The sequence below is a fragment of the Mesoplodon bidens genome (genome assembly GCF_964165515.1).
Source record: "Mesoplodon bidens genome assembly, chromosome: 5".
Classification (NCBI taxonomy): domain Eukaryota; kingdom Metazoa; phylum Chordata; class Mammalia; order Artiodactyla; family Ziphiidae; genus Mesoplodon; species Mesoplodon bidens.
Genome location: NC_138161.1, coordinates 87,605,539 through 87,620,536, shown reverse-complemented (window position 1 = coordinate 87,620,536; position 14,998 = coordinate 87,605,539). Strand labels below are relative to the sequence as shown.

At 40.6% G+C, this 14,998-nt stretch overlaps 1 protein-coding gene across 5 annotated transcripts in view; it reads left to right on the top strand.

Annotated features, from left to right (window-relative positions):
* TNIK (TRAF2 and NCK interacting kinase) overlaps positions 1 to 13,680 on the top strand; it is a 412,416-nt gene extending 398,736 nt beyond the window's left edge. For 4 of the 5 annotated variants that reach the window (XM_081235887.1, XM_081235886.1, XM_081235888.1 and 1 more), the window contains 5 exons: positions 3,117 to 3,217; positions 5,488 to 5,637; positions 7,921 to 8,080; positions 8,319 to 8,458; positions 10,868 to 13,680. In XM_081235887.1, the coding sequence (XP_081092013.1) occupies positions 3,117 to 3,217; positions 5,488 to 5,637; positions 7,921 to 8,080; positions 8,319 to 8,458; positions 10,868 to 10,951 (635 nt within the window). In that variant the 3' untranslated portion in view covers positions 10,952 to 13,680. The remainder of the gene's footprint in view (positions 1 to 3,116; positions 3,218 to 5,487; positions 5,638 to 7,920; positions 8,081 to 8,318; positions 8,459 to 10,867) is intronic. The other variant, XM_081235885.1, reaches the window with a different exon arrangement.
* Positions 13,681 to 14,998: the final 1,318 nt, after the last annotated feature.

Sequence of the window (14,998 nt, the reverse complement as noted above, 5' to 3'; positions counted from 1 at the left end):
TTAAGACACTGCTGGAACCTTAAATATACTTGCATTATTTCCCCAGAAAGTTAGATTGATGAAGTTCAAAGAATGCATTCAGAATAAAGTCTTAGGCTCCAGTTTGAACTCACTCCCAAAGACCCATTAAAATAACCATGAAGAAATAAAAGTGCTGTAAACCTACAAGGACAAAGGGACCAGGAGAAGAGAAAACAGATAAGAGATGTCAACAAAATTGAACAAGAATTGTTAGATGACTAGGAACAGAACTAGCTGACCAGGAAATGCTGAATTCGAAGTCTGCTGTGAGGAAAGTCATCAAAATCAATCCAGTCACTCAACAGCACCCAGAAAGGCCCAGGACCTGAGGCCCCAGGTGTATCTGAGATGGAGGTGGAGGGTGGGATTGAAAATGGGAGGATTGTTGGAAAGTTGATGAACAGTAAATCCTCCAGAACCCAGTCAGGCAGCCACCCTCCCTGACAGCAGCAGAAGATGAAAGGTGGGCACAGCCAATCTGTTGATGGGGAATATTGAATTATAAGGACACACTAATACACACACACACACACCTCCTTCCCCTGTTTAGCACCCCAAATGTTGCCAGCCATGCTTATACTCCCAAGCAAGAGATTGAAAGATGGTCTTTGGAGAAACTAAATGGCCAGCAAGAAAAGATGTTGAGGTACTAATATTTGAAATGCCGTGAAAAGAGCATGCTATCTAACCACCTTAAAAGTGAAACCCATCAGTCGATAAGCCCACTAGAGCAGACAGTGGGAAAATCCACTAATGGGAAGGAAACTTAAACAGAAAGAAGGGACTTTAGAGGAAACAAGGATAATGAGGAGTGGAACAAAAATTTTTTTAAAGAAACTATCAATATAATAACTTCAGAGAGTTTAGAAATACTGTTTCCATAAAAGAAGAATAGGTGTTATTTTTTTTAAAAAAGATGGAACAGGGTTGGAGAATGTCATTCAGAGACCAAGAAAAAAAAATCTTGGAAATTAAAATATATTGGCAGGAATAGAAAATGCAGTAGAAGGGTCGGAAGACAAAGATGAGAAATGTCCTAGAAAGTAGAATGAAAAGAAAAGAAAAAAGAATGGGTAAGAGAATAAAAGTTTCAGTCCAAGTGGTTCAAAATGTAAGTTACATGAGTTTTAGGAAAAAGATTAAGAAGTGGAAGGGGAAGAAAGCATCAAAGAAAGAATACAAGAAAAGTTTCTAGAATTAAGACCTCAAAATCTCAAATTAAAAAGATTCACTGAGTACCTAGTATAGTGAATGAAAAAAGACTCACAAGAAGACATAGCAACATGATATTTCAGCACCCAGGAAATGAGAAGGCTCTTAAAGCTTTCAAATTATAAGTAAATAAATAAACAGTTTACATGTAATAGACACAGAATTAGGTGGCCTGGGACTTGCAGCAGTACTAGAAGGTTAGAAGACAATGGAGGGGACTTCCCTGGCAGTCCAGTGGTTAAAACTCCATGCTCCCACTGCAGGTGGCGAGGGTTTGATCCCTGGTCAGGGAACTAAAATCCCACATGCCGTGCAGCACGGCCAAGAAAAAAGAAAAAAAGACAATGGAGCAAGGCTTTCAAAGTTCTAAAGGAAAAGATTTTTTCACTTAGTATTTTATAACCCATCTGTATTAGCCAGGGCTCTCCAGAGAAACAGAACAGGCAGGATGTGTATATATAGAAAGACAGAGAAGGAGAAAGAAATTAGTCCAGGCAAAGTGGGACAATGGAGGGTTCAGGAAGAGGTACCTACAAGAAAAATAAAATGTTACTAATAGATTACCTGCCATCTTTGACTGTACTGACAGCACTAACAGAAAGTTTCCATGTGCTTAGAGACACATACATAGAAAATGAGGAGGTGAACACAATGTGACAGCGAGAAAGGCAGTATAATAATGGTATACTACATGCCTCATCTATGAACAATAATGATTTAAACACAGGATTTTGACTTAACCAAAACTTGTAAATATAACTATATTGGAGGTGTGGGGAGGAAGAGATGTGTACGTTTGAGAGAGAGATCTAGAGAGAGGAGATGGCTGTAAGAGACTAGACCCTGTCCATTCTCCAGAGTCAGTAGGTAATATCTACAGCTGAAAAAAGTTGTAAATAACATTACCAGCATGTCATTTAGAAATATGGAAATAAATCACTGAAGAAGTATTTGAAAGTATATTAAAGACAGAATAGTAAACAGGAGAGGCATGCTACAGAAAAAGAGCTCAGAGAACAAGAATTTGGTCAGTTATCCTGGGCTAAATTCTTTAGGACACAGAATATTCTGTTTTTTCAAACATTTTGTAAATAAAAAGACTGCCATGTGTACTGTCTTAGTCTGTTCAAGCTGCTATAACGGAATACCACAGACTGGGTGGCTTATAAACAACATAAATTTATTTCTCACAGCTCTAGAGGCTGGGAAGAGCCAAGATCAAGTTGGTGGCAGATTCAGTATCTGGTGAGGGTCTGCTTCCTGGGGCATAGACAGTGGTCTTTTTCCTATAACCTCACATAGCAGGAAGGGAGAGGGATCTCTCTGGGGTCTCATGTTAAGGGCACTGTCCTTTTTGAATTCCTAATAACTGGAATCCAAATTTGAGTAATAAGCGAGTGGCAGCCATTATGTCTCTACCCATTTGTTGATTTTTCTACCATCTTGCCATATCAGCTCTCAGCTGCTTACATGTGTGTGAACATAAAAGCCAGGCAAGGAAACATGAAGGATTTTTATACAGATTCTTCTTAGAATAAATAATTCACATCTAGACCTAGTGCTTAGAGGCAGTCCTAAGCCAGTTACATCTTTAGATGAAGAAAAGAGCCTTCAGTATGAAGCAAAAGGCCCCAAGTATCCTGCAAACCAAGTACATTAAAGGAAGTTAAATCTGTATCTATGAGAACATCCCACACCAGAGCATTACCCTCAATCAGGATGATATATATGTGTGTGTGTGTATGTATGTGTATATATACATATATATATATATATATATAGATATAGATATAGATATATAGATATAGTGGTTTACACATTCATTAATACAAAAACTTGAATAAATTAATGAACTATTTTAATTCATAATTTTTCTATTACAGTCAAATATGAAAGGATCAAATTCTTGGTGATTGCCTTAAAGAATGCTGTGGAGATATATGCTTGGGCTCCTAAACCATATCATAAGTTCATGGCATTTAAGGTAAGTAGGCATGTGATTACCTAACAAGGGCTTGTTTTTTTATATAGTTTAGGTTCCCATCAGTTAACAGTGGTTAACTTACACATACACTAGTACCAATTTTTCTGTATGTAATAAACCTCTTTTAAAAGTGTAGGAGCTCTTATTTGTTATTCTAAAAGTAAAGACTAGGTATTAGTAAATACTGTTAATTAGTCAAATTAAAATTTGGGTACACCCTCCTCCATTTCAGGTCTATGCATCCTCATCTCTAAGTGGCATTTAGTATGGAATGGTGACCAGGCAACGCATTCATTATGCTAGTAGGCAATGAGATTTATTATACACCCACCTAACTAGGGCACTCTCTTGATATTTCATCTGAAAAAGGCAGATCAACAGCAAGCAGCACTGAAGCTCAAGGCTGAACTGAGTCTCTAAATCTTGTAATCCTTGTAAGCCTTTTGGGGAAAAGTCGCTAAAACTCACTTGATGCTTATATATCCCCATTGCTGTTGGACTTCTCTGAAATGAATACTGAATGTAGTCACATATGGAAATGGCCTAGTTTCTCTGCATCCTTCAATTTTCATTGCTGTTTCATTTTTTACCTTGTCTAAGTCTGTACCCACTGTGGTTGGCTTGATAACTAATGAGCTTCAACAGAAGTAGGATGGGGAAATGCTGGTCCCATTGACTCCAGATCATGAAAGCTGACCCCCAAATGCCAGAAGGACCAGTGCTTACAGGCACTCTGATGTTTTCAGAGCTGCACAGTCTACCCATAGCCAGTGTGAATTTACCTTCTGTTCATTCTTACTCTCTGCCTACATCTCTCTCTTTCTTTATATCTCCTTGGCCCTCACTTTTTCTCCCCACCTTTATGGCTATTATCTTTCTTTGACCCTTTATGTATTTTCTGTTGCCACATATGCCACGTGAGGGCAGAATTTGCCTTGGGAACATTACAAAGCCCTCTTCAGAGTTGAATCACCCCCGCTTCTATCTTGTTCCTTTAGCAGGGCAAGGAGTTCACTTGTGATGTGCTCAGGAAGATGCGAAATGGGCCCCACTCGTTAACCCCGCTTTTATGGAGAGAAATGTTTGGAATGCATTGGGTTAGTAATAACACTTCAGGGATGACTCCTGACAGCTACGGCTGTGCGGCTGTGCTGCTGGCCTGCCAAAGTCTCTCTTCACAAAAGCTTTTCAATCAAGATCCCGTTCCCATTCCGGTTCTGAAGTTACTGTCATCAGTGTACTAGCCAAAGTGCAGGATTGACTGCAAAATGCTTTGTTGAGCAAACCATGGCCAGCCTAGAAAGAGGGAAGAGCAAAGGCAAGGACTCGAAGAGGAAAGACTGGAGCTGGCAGGGGGTCGAGCCCTCCCGTGGGACAAGGAGATGAGGCTCGAACCTCCCATATGTGAGAATGATGTTAGCAAAAGAGAAGGAGGGAGGGGTCTGTTAGGTGACGGTGGCATGGTAGCCGAGGCACTTGTGGTTTTACAGATTCTCGCCCAGACTCCAAGGCCAATACAGGTGGAGTGTGGATTAAATAATGGCAAAGGAAAACAGAGGAACACTTGACAGTTAGTTGGGGCTTAGACTCTGGAGTCTCACACACAGAACTTTGATAAACGTGGCTGGAGTTCTTTTTTTCTTTTCCCTTTAAACCCAGCTAGCCAACGTAAACCGTGAGTCTTGAGATGAATCATCCCCACCGTCCTCTATCGCCCAAACCCAAGTCTCAGATCTCAACATTAAGTTTAGAGAAAGCGCCAGCCTGATGTGTACTCATTCACCCAGGAGAGTCAGAACCAGAGCATGCCTGTTAACCCTGAACAGGCTTAGCACAGGGCTGGCCCGCCTGCCCACCCAGTCTGTCTCTGAAAAGGTAGTAGCTATGCCTGGGCCTGGCTGTCCCTTGGGAAGGGGAGGGGCCAGAGAGGTGACTGGACCTTCTTCTTGGGGAAAAGGCCAGAAGTAAACAGGGAAGAACAGCAGCACCCAGACACCAAGTTTTTAATATATGACGATACTATCAAAACTGACAACTGTCAACCAGCTTCTCTGCCCTGGAGCACAAGGGGTAGAAAAAGGGGAACAAATGGATGCTAGACTCTTCCTCCCAGAGTCAGAATATGAGTAGCCCTAAAATTGAAAGAAAGATTTCCTAGCTTTTCAATTTAAGAAAGTCAGACATTAACTTCCACAGGAAATGGCTAAAGGAAAAATTTATTAAGATAACGTCTTTGAATGATGTGGGTACTCATGGGGTGATTTTTAAAGTCTTTTGCAGATCTCCAGCACAAGCCACTGCTTGTTGATCTCACAGTAGAAGAAGGTCAAAGATTAAAGGTTATTTTTGGTTCACACACTGGTTTCCATGTAATTGATGTTGATTCAGGAAACTCTTATGATATCTACATACCATCTCATGTAAGTTCCTGGAAGCAGACTGTCAAGACTCTCTGTTCCACAACCTGTGTGTATGGATTTGTTTTTGTACATTTTTAGTGGAGGTCATGCTAACTTTTACTAATCAGTAAAGTAGATGGACTTATGGTCTTCACTAAATAGATGAGGCTTTTAAGACACAAAACATGTAACTTTAACTGATTTTTATGACTGCTTAAAATTGAGTAACATGTAATAGCAATTATTTGCCATTTACTGGACATGTTGTCTCATTGGATTTTACATTAAAATACATACAGTGGTTTTCGTTCAAGGGCATAGATTCTGTTTTTTAAGCAAGACTATAGTAGATGAGCATCTATTTTTAGTTTTTGAAGGAGATTGGTTCATTTTATGTGGGAGAAGTCCAGTGATCCTTTTTCTGCTATTGTTCCTCTCTTCAAGTGGAGGACAGTGTCACGTAGCGGAATCAGACACCCTGGAGCACATGCTCTGGCTCTTGCACCTATTCGCTTTGCAATAGTGGACACATTAGGCAGCCTGTCCAACCCTCAGCTTTCACATCTGTAAAATGGGGCTAAGAGGACCTATCACATAGGATTATCATCAGCATTAAGTGAGGTCATACATCTAAAGTAGTTGGCACAGGGCCCTGCAAATTGTACTATTAATATTACTGTACTGACACATTGCCTAAAACATGACTTTTAAGGGACGTGCTGCCCATGGTTTCATGTAGTAGGATGAGTGCAGTGTAAATTGTGTTTCCTCTAATGTATGTAGTCCCAAGGCTAACATACAGTAGAAATTATTCATCAACAAAGTCTGAGACCTAATCTGTTGCTGTGTGGTATTTTGAGACTTTAAAGACTTTACTCCAAAGGAACACAACAATTGAAAAAAGTTGTTTTGGTGCACGACACACATACGTCATTGGTTGTTACATTACAGCTTTTCTTGTGTGTGTATGTGCACACAGGACTCACAGCCCGTGCTCTTGGTGAGGGGACTGGGCTGTCCCCATGATCATCCTCCATCCCCTCATTCCTGTCCACCATGTACCTACTGGACGGCCATGACATTCTCAACCAGGGGATCGCAGCAGCACCACGTCTCTTTTTCCAGAACAAGTCAATCTACACTTATCTGAATAGTATGATTTTTTTTTAGTGAACGGTAATTTTTAAATTTTTTTCTCAACAAGCCATTAATTTGGACTACAGTAAGTCCCCTACATAAGAATGAGTTCCGTTCTGAGAGCAAGTTCATAAGTTTAGTTTGTTCATAAGTCCAACAAAGTTAGCCTAGGTACCCAACTAACACAATCGGCTATGTAGTACTATACTGTAATAAGTTTATGATACTTTTCACATAAATAATACACAAAAAACAAACAAAAAAATAAAGAAAACATTTTTAATCTTACAGTACAGTACCTTGAGAAGTACAGTAGTACAGTACAACAGCTGGCACTTCTTAGCAGTACCAGCTACATCACTGCTGCTTTTACGCTTGCTTCTGGACATCCTGGGCTTGAAATAATGATACTGTACTACTGTACTCTATACAGTACTGTAAAAGTAAAGTACACAAAAGCACAACCACTTGTAGAGGATGCACGCACGTCACAATGTACACCAGGCACGTGAATATTGGACATGCGAACACACGTTCGCACCTTGGAAAGTTCGCACCTTGAAGGTTCATATGTAGGGGACTTATTAGGCATACGGATAAACAATCTGTATTGACTGTTCATAGCCTGTTTTGGTCCCACCTTTTGGCCCCACTTGGGCTGTTTCCATCAGCTCCAACTGGATTGCATTCTCCTCATCTTTTTTGGAAGTAGATAGAAAACACGAGATTTTCAATGTCCACGGGAATGTGCTCAAATCCCAATTCTACCACCATATACTAGTGCAGCTTTGGTCAAATTACATAACCCCTCTGAGATGCAGTTGCTTCATCTGTAGACAGAAATATCTAGCATGGGGAGCTGTTTTAAAGGCCAGAAGATATACATGGAAAGGGCCCACGCTTGGCACAGGGCAGTTGCTCCATAGCTGTAGTTGTTGCTTTTAGAACAGGTAAATTGGATTCTCAACCTAGTGCCTAAGTTTGTATTTACCAGGGTATTTGACAGGTCGGTGGTTAAATTAAGCAAAGCCAAACGTCAGTCTCTAGAATGTAAATGGAAAAGGGAAAAGAAAAACTTTTTTTTTCTTTGCAATTCTTAGAGATTAATAGCTAAGATACTGTCTTATTTTTTAAAAGAATAATGCCTGGCTTTTCTTTGTCTTCTAGATTCAGGGCAATATTACTCCTCATGCCATTGTCATCTTGCCTAAAACAGATGGAATGGAAATGCTTGTTTGCTATGAGGATGAGGGGGTGTATGTAAACACCTACGGCCGGATAACTAAGGATGTGGTGCTCCAATGGGGAGAAATGCCCACGTCTGTGGGTAGGTTAACCATTCCTTATCTCCTTCAGCAGTTACACCCCCCAAATGAAACGAAAGTCAAGAAATGTGAAACAACCATTTGATTCCACAAAAAAAGTCTGTGAATAACACTTGTAAGACTTGCTTTGTCTGTTTATCTCAAGTCGTTTGTCATTTTTGTGGTTAAGATGTGAACAGATGCTGTGAGTTATTGCCCATCTAATGTTTTTAATGCAGTTTTGGAAATTCCTTTTGACAGCCTACATTCATTCCAATCAGATAATGGGCTGGGGCGAGAAAGCTATTGAGATCCGGTCAGTGGAAACAGGACATTTGGATGGAGTATTTATGCATAAGCGAGCTCAAAGGTTAAAGTTTCTATGTGAAAGAAATGATAAGGTAAATCCGTTTCAACATTTGCATTAGTGTTTGCATTTTAAGAGACCACCAGGTACCTGTGAAACCTTCATTTTCCTTTATACTGATTTGAATCACATCTGTGTTAAACAATCAATATTATCTTGAAATGGCATTATTTGGTTTGATTCATGTGAATCCTCAAAATATATTATTCACGCACCAAAAAAGACATAAGGGCTTCCCAGGTGGCGCAGTGGTTGAGAGTCCGCCTGTCGATGCAGGGGACATGGGTTCGTGCCCCGGTCCGGGAAGACACCACATGCCGCAGAGCAGCTGGGCCCGTGAGCCGTGGCCACTGAGCCTGCGTGTCCAGAGCCTGTGCTCCGCAATGGGAGAGGCCACAACAGTGAGAGGCCGTGTACCGCAAAAAAAAAAAAAAAAAAAAAAAGACATAAAAACATCTAAAATATTTCTTGTAAACTCTTAGTAACTTGTGTGGCTTGCAGGCCTTAAGATGACTCAGCAAATACCCCAAATTCTCCTAAGCACTTAGAAGAGCCGGCCTCTCATTAGTCATCTCACAGTGGGTCAACTTTATACCCCACTTTTAGACTTTTCACAAAATCACTATTGGGACGTAACCCATCACATTATATTCGATTTTAAATGTAAAACATTTGACATGTAGAAATATAAACTTTTTAAAAGTGTCACCCATACCTTAAGGAATGCACAATCACAAACTCAACTAGTGCCATGTCCTGTGTCATTCCAGCCATGTTTCTTCTGAAGTGTCATAGGGGGACTGTTTTCCAGTGAAATCGGCGGTGTTTGTCTGGCATGATGTCGCCCAGAAGGCCTATTCTGCCGCAGTGCTGCTTCTCCCTTGCCCTCCCTGTAGACTAACCCAGAGTTTTTAGTAGCTAAGATATACTGTATTTGTGAATTCATCCTTTGGGACTATGGCCAACTTAGAAATGCTGTCCCCAAAACAGCAGACATAAACATCTATAGAAAAGAACGTGACAGGTTGAACAGACCTGCATCTTTTGACTCACTCCCGTTCCCCAGAAGCCAGGCCGGTCTTAGTCTGGCCCTGGAGTAGCCAAGTACTCTGACCTGGTATGGTCTGGTGTGGTCTGGGTGTACAACAGCTGGGGATGGCAAGGATGGTCCCAGGCCCTTATCAGAATACACCAGAAAACAGACCTGACCCCTAGTAAAATTCCAACCCCCGCCTAGTCTCTGGGAATCATAAGACTAGGAGTGATCTGGGCATGGACACCCACACTCCAGTTCATTGAAGTCCCACCCCAGAAAGCCAATTTCAAGTCACGACCACACCCTCAGCAGCAGGCTGGGACCACACCAGCATCTGGGGCCCGAGGTTTAGAGCCAGGGCTCACAGAACCTGGAGACAACAGCAGCCCTTTCTTTCCCTCATTGTGTTCCCATGGGTCCTCTGTGCTTCCCCATTTCGATTCACTGACCCTAACAGTAGCTTTACTTACATATGTAGCATTAGCTGAAAGATGAGCATTTCCACAGAACTTCCTAAGAAGTTGTTGGGAGAGACAACATTCTTCTGAAGAAACTGTGGGAATGAAGTAGCAGAGACTTTAAACTAATGACAAAAGTAAATGCCTTGGACCAAAGTTTTGTGTTGGCTGACTGAAGGACTTGGCCACAGCCCAGAATATTATTTTGCTGGGCAGTGGTTCATTGATGTTCAGCTCAAGCAAGCTGTACCCCAAATTTTGCTCGCTTCTCTCAGTTGTTTGATAAAATGATTTAGCAGACCCAGACTGAATGGGCTGTGGTTCTCCTTACTAATGCCATGGTCTCCTTTGGCCTAAGATATGCATTCATCAGCAGAGAAACCAAGCATTAACTCTTGGAATGCCAAAGTGAATAGGCATTAAACACCTTACCCTATCTGACCAGAACCACTTATTTTTTTTCTTAATTGAGAAATGAAGTTGTATAGTAGTCAGTAGGCCCCAAATTCCCCCTTGACTTTGGAAATGTGAGAGGATTCTCTTCATTCCCAAAGTCTGCCCTCTTGTTATTAGGGGAGAGAAAAGGGGAGCCCCTGTGGCTTTCCAGAAATTAACAAAGGACATGTTGTGTCCTAGACCAGAAATCCAGCATATTATCCTAGCACGAAACTCCCTTGTAAAAAGTGAGCGTTACAAATCAAGATATAGCCCCTTCTGGGTCCCTGAAGGCCAATGCCACAATCAGTCATAGTAACCTTCATAGGAATAAAGGCAGGAATGTTTACAGAGGATGCACTGTATTAAAAGGCACTTTATAAACACCAGCCATTAAGTCTTAAGAGCTGACACATGGCAAGGATAGGACATGTGAGAGAAAATGGATGGACGGTTGAAGAAAAGAGGGAAAGAAACCATGCAGTTGAACTAACTTCTTTTTAATTTCAAACAGGTATTTTTTGCATCCGTGCGATCTGGAGGAAGTAGCCAAGTGTTTTTCATGACCCTCAACAGAAATTCCATGATGAACTGGTAACAGAAGAGCACTTGGCACTTATCTTCATGGCGTTATTTCTAATTTAAAAGAACATAACTCATGTGGACTTATGCCAGTCTAGAGGCAGAATCAGAAGGCTTGGTTGACCATACCACTTTACCCTTTTCCTCTCCCTTCACCCGTCCCAGTACAGTCCATCTTTCAATGTTGCAGCCTGGTTGAGAAGGAGAGAAAAAGGTGGCAGGAATTTCCCGGAGATCCCCAAGAATGCTGCGTTGTCTGTGGACAAAGATGGACCATGTGCTCTTCGGAGTTAGGGATAGAAACAAATATTGTGTGCTCTTATGATTAAGCTGTGTTCTGCTGGGTTTTTGAGGGGGTTTTTTTTGTTTGTTTTTTTACCTTTTTTCTTTACCCCTTTACTTTGTAAGAATGGGGAAAGAATGCATACTGAGAAAATGTCTGTTTTTAATTCTGTCTGCCTGCTAGCTTTAAGTATACAATGTGTTGTAAAATTTCCAATTTTGAATGGTGAGAGACAGCACAATAAATGTACCTTATCTCTTTACACTGAAGGCCATAACTACATAGTGGGGTAATTGTAGAACTCTTTTGCCTTCACGAACCCAAAAGGTTGCTTTTTGATAGCAACTGCTAATGGATTTTTAAAAGAGAAGAAAAATACTAGTTTTCCCCTCTTTTGGGAAATAGATTTTAAACGGCTAAACTACTAGCCTTAGACTAATAAAATCAACTACCATTTTTGTGAGTCTGGCAGGCCCTATTTTATATGGCCCTGTACAGAACAGAGTGTGTTGAATGGGATAGTAGTGCCATTGAGTTGAGTTGGCTCTAGTGAATGAGGGACTCTATAATACAACATTGCCTCAGCGATTATGCAACAGATCAGGGCAAAAGATGGGATGACAGAGGGGGTCAGACAGAAAGAGCTTCTGGAAACAAGCTAAAAATGTATATACACACACACACACTTTTTTTTTTTCCAAATGCACAAAACTTCCCAGCTAAGAGGTCACTCTGTTCGGGCTTCATTAGGAGTTAAGACTTTGTTCTTTCTGGGAATTGGAGAATAAATAAGATCCAAGCTCTGGTCGTTCCCAGCTTTCTCCTGAGGGTGCCACTTTCCCAAGATGAAAACTGTGACTGAAAAAATAATAATAATAAATGTTTCTGAGCTGCCTGTGTTCTCTCTGGGTTGGTGAGAGAAGGGACTAGACTACTAAGCCTGCCTGAGACCCAGTGGGCATCATCGGTTCAGATGTTATAGAACTTGAAAGCAAGGCTTTGGCCAAAATTCTGAGACCCTAATCATTTTACCTTCCTCCAAATTACCCAACATACGGTAAACAACATTTGTGCAGAATATGTATGTATTTCGTTCAGGTTGACTTATGTCCTTATAGACTCTTACGCGGATGATTTGAACTTTTACGTGACTGTCTGGGATTTTTTTTTCCAAAGCTACCAGCATGGCCGCCTGTGGTATCAAGGTGTTGCAAAACGATATCTGTGTTGCGCTTCCTGTTTTAACCTACCTCGTTTCGTTTGTTTTGTTTCACTGTTCATCACAGCAGTGTTATCTCCAGGAGACATATAGAGAGCTCAACTGGCAATCTCAGGTGCACTTAATATTTTAAAATAAAACAGTAGTTGACCAAATTGTTCTTCTTGAAAAATTGGAAAAAAAAATCCAACAACAAAACTAATGTGGCTTGTTTCTGGAGAAAACAATTACTCTAAACAGATCAAAAAACAAAAAAATCTATGATCCTACTGATTTTGCCTAAATACATGAGCAGCTGATGTACTATTAATGAGAACGAAATACACATTAGGAAAACGGCGCCATTTCAATCTGGTGGCTTAGGCAAGAGGGGGACAGGGAAGGGGAAATATTCTAGTTCTGTTATAGATGATTCTGCCCCTCCTGTAAAGGTGGTTGTCATTTGCATTTATTTTAAGCAGGTAACACAGGTATGGAATTGAGGATTATCTTCAGGCGATCACCAAGATGTCCTCATGGTGGTCCCTTTAGTGCTCAAAAGCAATGCTATCCTCCCGTTCTCATTTTTACTGCTAAGGTTCTGCTGCTGGACAATATTAGCTTCACAAATTCCGTGCAACAAATTCAGCAATAACGTTTTGGATTGAATTTAGCAACTACTGTAATTGGACGCTGACGTGGACAAGATATATTGATTTGGGGCTCATCCTCGCATGTGATTGCCACCAGCTCTTTATATTGCTGCTGTGGTATTTTAAACCAGAAGCTTCTTTAAATTATGTTGCAAACTGATCTTTGTTTTTATGTTTTGTTTTGTTTTTATTTCTAAGTGGTAAGTTCGAAACACACAGCTTTAAATGATTTTTTTATTGTGGGATTTGGGGTACAGTTAAGAAATAAAAGGGAATCATTGTGTTTAAACATAAGGTAGTTTGTGAATGTATTTTTTAAAGCCTAGATTCATTGAAACAAAAAATCATAAGAGAACAATATTAATGCAGTCTTGTTTACAGTATGTACAGTGACATAACATAGAACATGAGCTTTTCTGGTGCCAACAACAATAAAACACAGACGTTAAACATCAAGCCATGCCTTTTATATTTTTGTACAAATATCTTACACAGAGTACAAGGCAAAACCAAATTTAAAAAGGGCCCCCCACAAAGCTGTGCTCCTTAAAAGATTTCTAAAGAATTCTTTGAAGCTTTTATCTCCAAAAATACATTTTCCTCCATCAGGACTGGCCCTAGCCCTGAAATACTGAGGCCTAGGTCATGCAGAATATTTCAGAATAACTATTCTTGGGCCCGTAACAATTCCCAACTTTTGGGTTTGCTTTAATTCTTTATTCTTTTGGGGGGAGGGGGCAGGGGGGAGGGGGTGGTTGTGCTTTTCATCCCCCTCAATATCATCTTAAAAATAAAATGAGCCAGTTCCAGAGATAAAATCCCCAGCAGGAAAAAATAAAACTAAAAACTGAAACTAGTTTCAAGACCAAAGAAATTTTTATTAAGATTTCTATACAAAGAGAAACTGAGCCCTCCCTCCCCCAAAGTAAGTTTCTCTAGATCTTTTCTGTCCTTGCTACTCTCAATTGATAATCATGCAGTCACATCCACTGCAGCTGCTCACACCATCGTCGTGGCCAGGGTCTGTCAGGTGACTATCATTGCTGAGTGCTAGTCCGGGACGCTAGAGAAGATTCCTCCATGCAGTGGGTAATGGGAACAGCGGACCTGTAAGATCCCTTCAGATGGGGAGAGTACTCTCTCTCCATGCCAGTTACATTCAGACCATTGTCCTTGCACACAATATAAGTGAAGACAGCTTGCACTAAGTGCCACATAAAATCTAATGACTCTTATTTAGATATCATTTGTCTTGAAGACTTTCGAACAGTGCTTCAAGAAGACTTAGAGCTACTTCAACAGTATAGGTTAAGGCACAGATGACATCCCACAAGGCCACTCAAACAGGGACTCCATTTTTCTAACACTTTGACACAGCTTTCCAAGACACGTTTCTTACATACGTTGCATCAAGTACACATTTTTTAAAAGCATCTTAATTCCTGGTTGTCAAGACCTACTAACAGTTTTCTGTCTGCTCTTGTGACTTATTGGTAATTGGTGTCTCTGGTCCCTCCTGTGCAGTAGATTAGAAAGAGATGTGAAATTCAGGCCGGAGCCATTTTGGTTTTGTCCATTGCCAGACAAGAAGCGGCTGAAGTCTGACCTCACATTCCATGAAGTTTAAAAAAAAAAAAATGTTTTCCCTACTAGTATGTGTCCCACTTCCTGTCACTGTATTCTTGAAATGTTGAAGAGCTATTTGTGTTAATAGTGTGTGCTGTCTTTGAAAGTCTGCTTGAACAGGCATCACTTGCATTTGTGCTGACTGCTTTAAGGTATAAGATGTGCTACATTATTTTTAAGAAAGAAGATGCAGTTACTGATCAAACTTTTTTAACCTTCCGGAGGAAAATAGGAGAATATCCATAACATGCTGATGGCAATTCTGAATGACCCTGCCATGCTCCCGATGTTCCCAAATCTCCT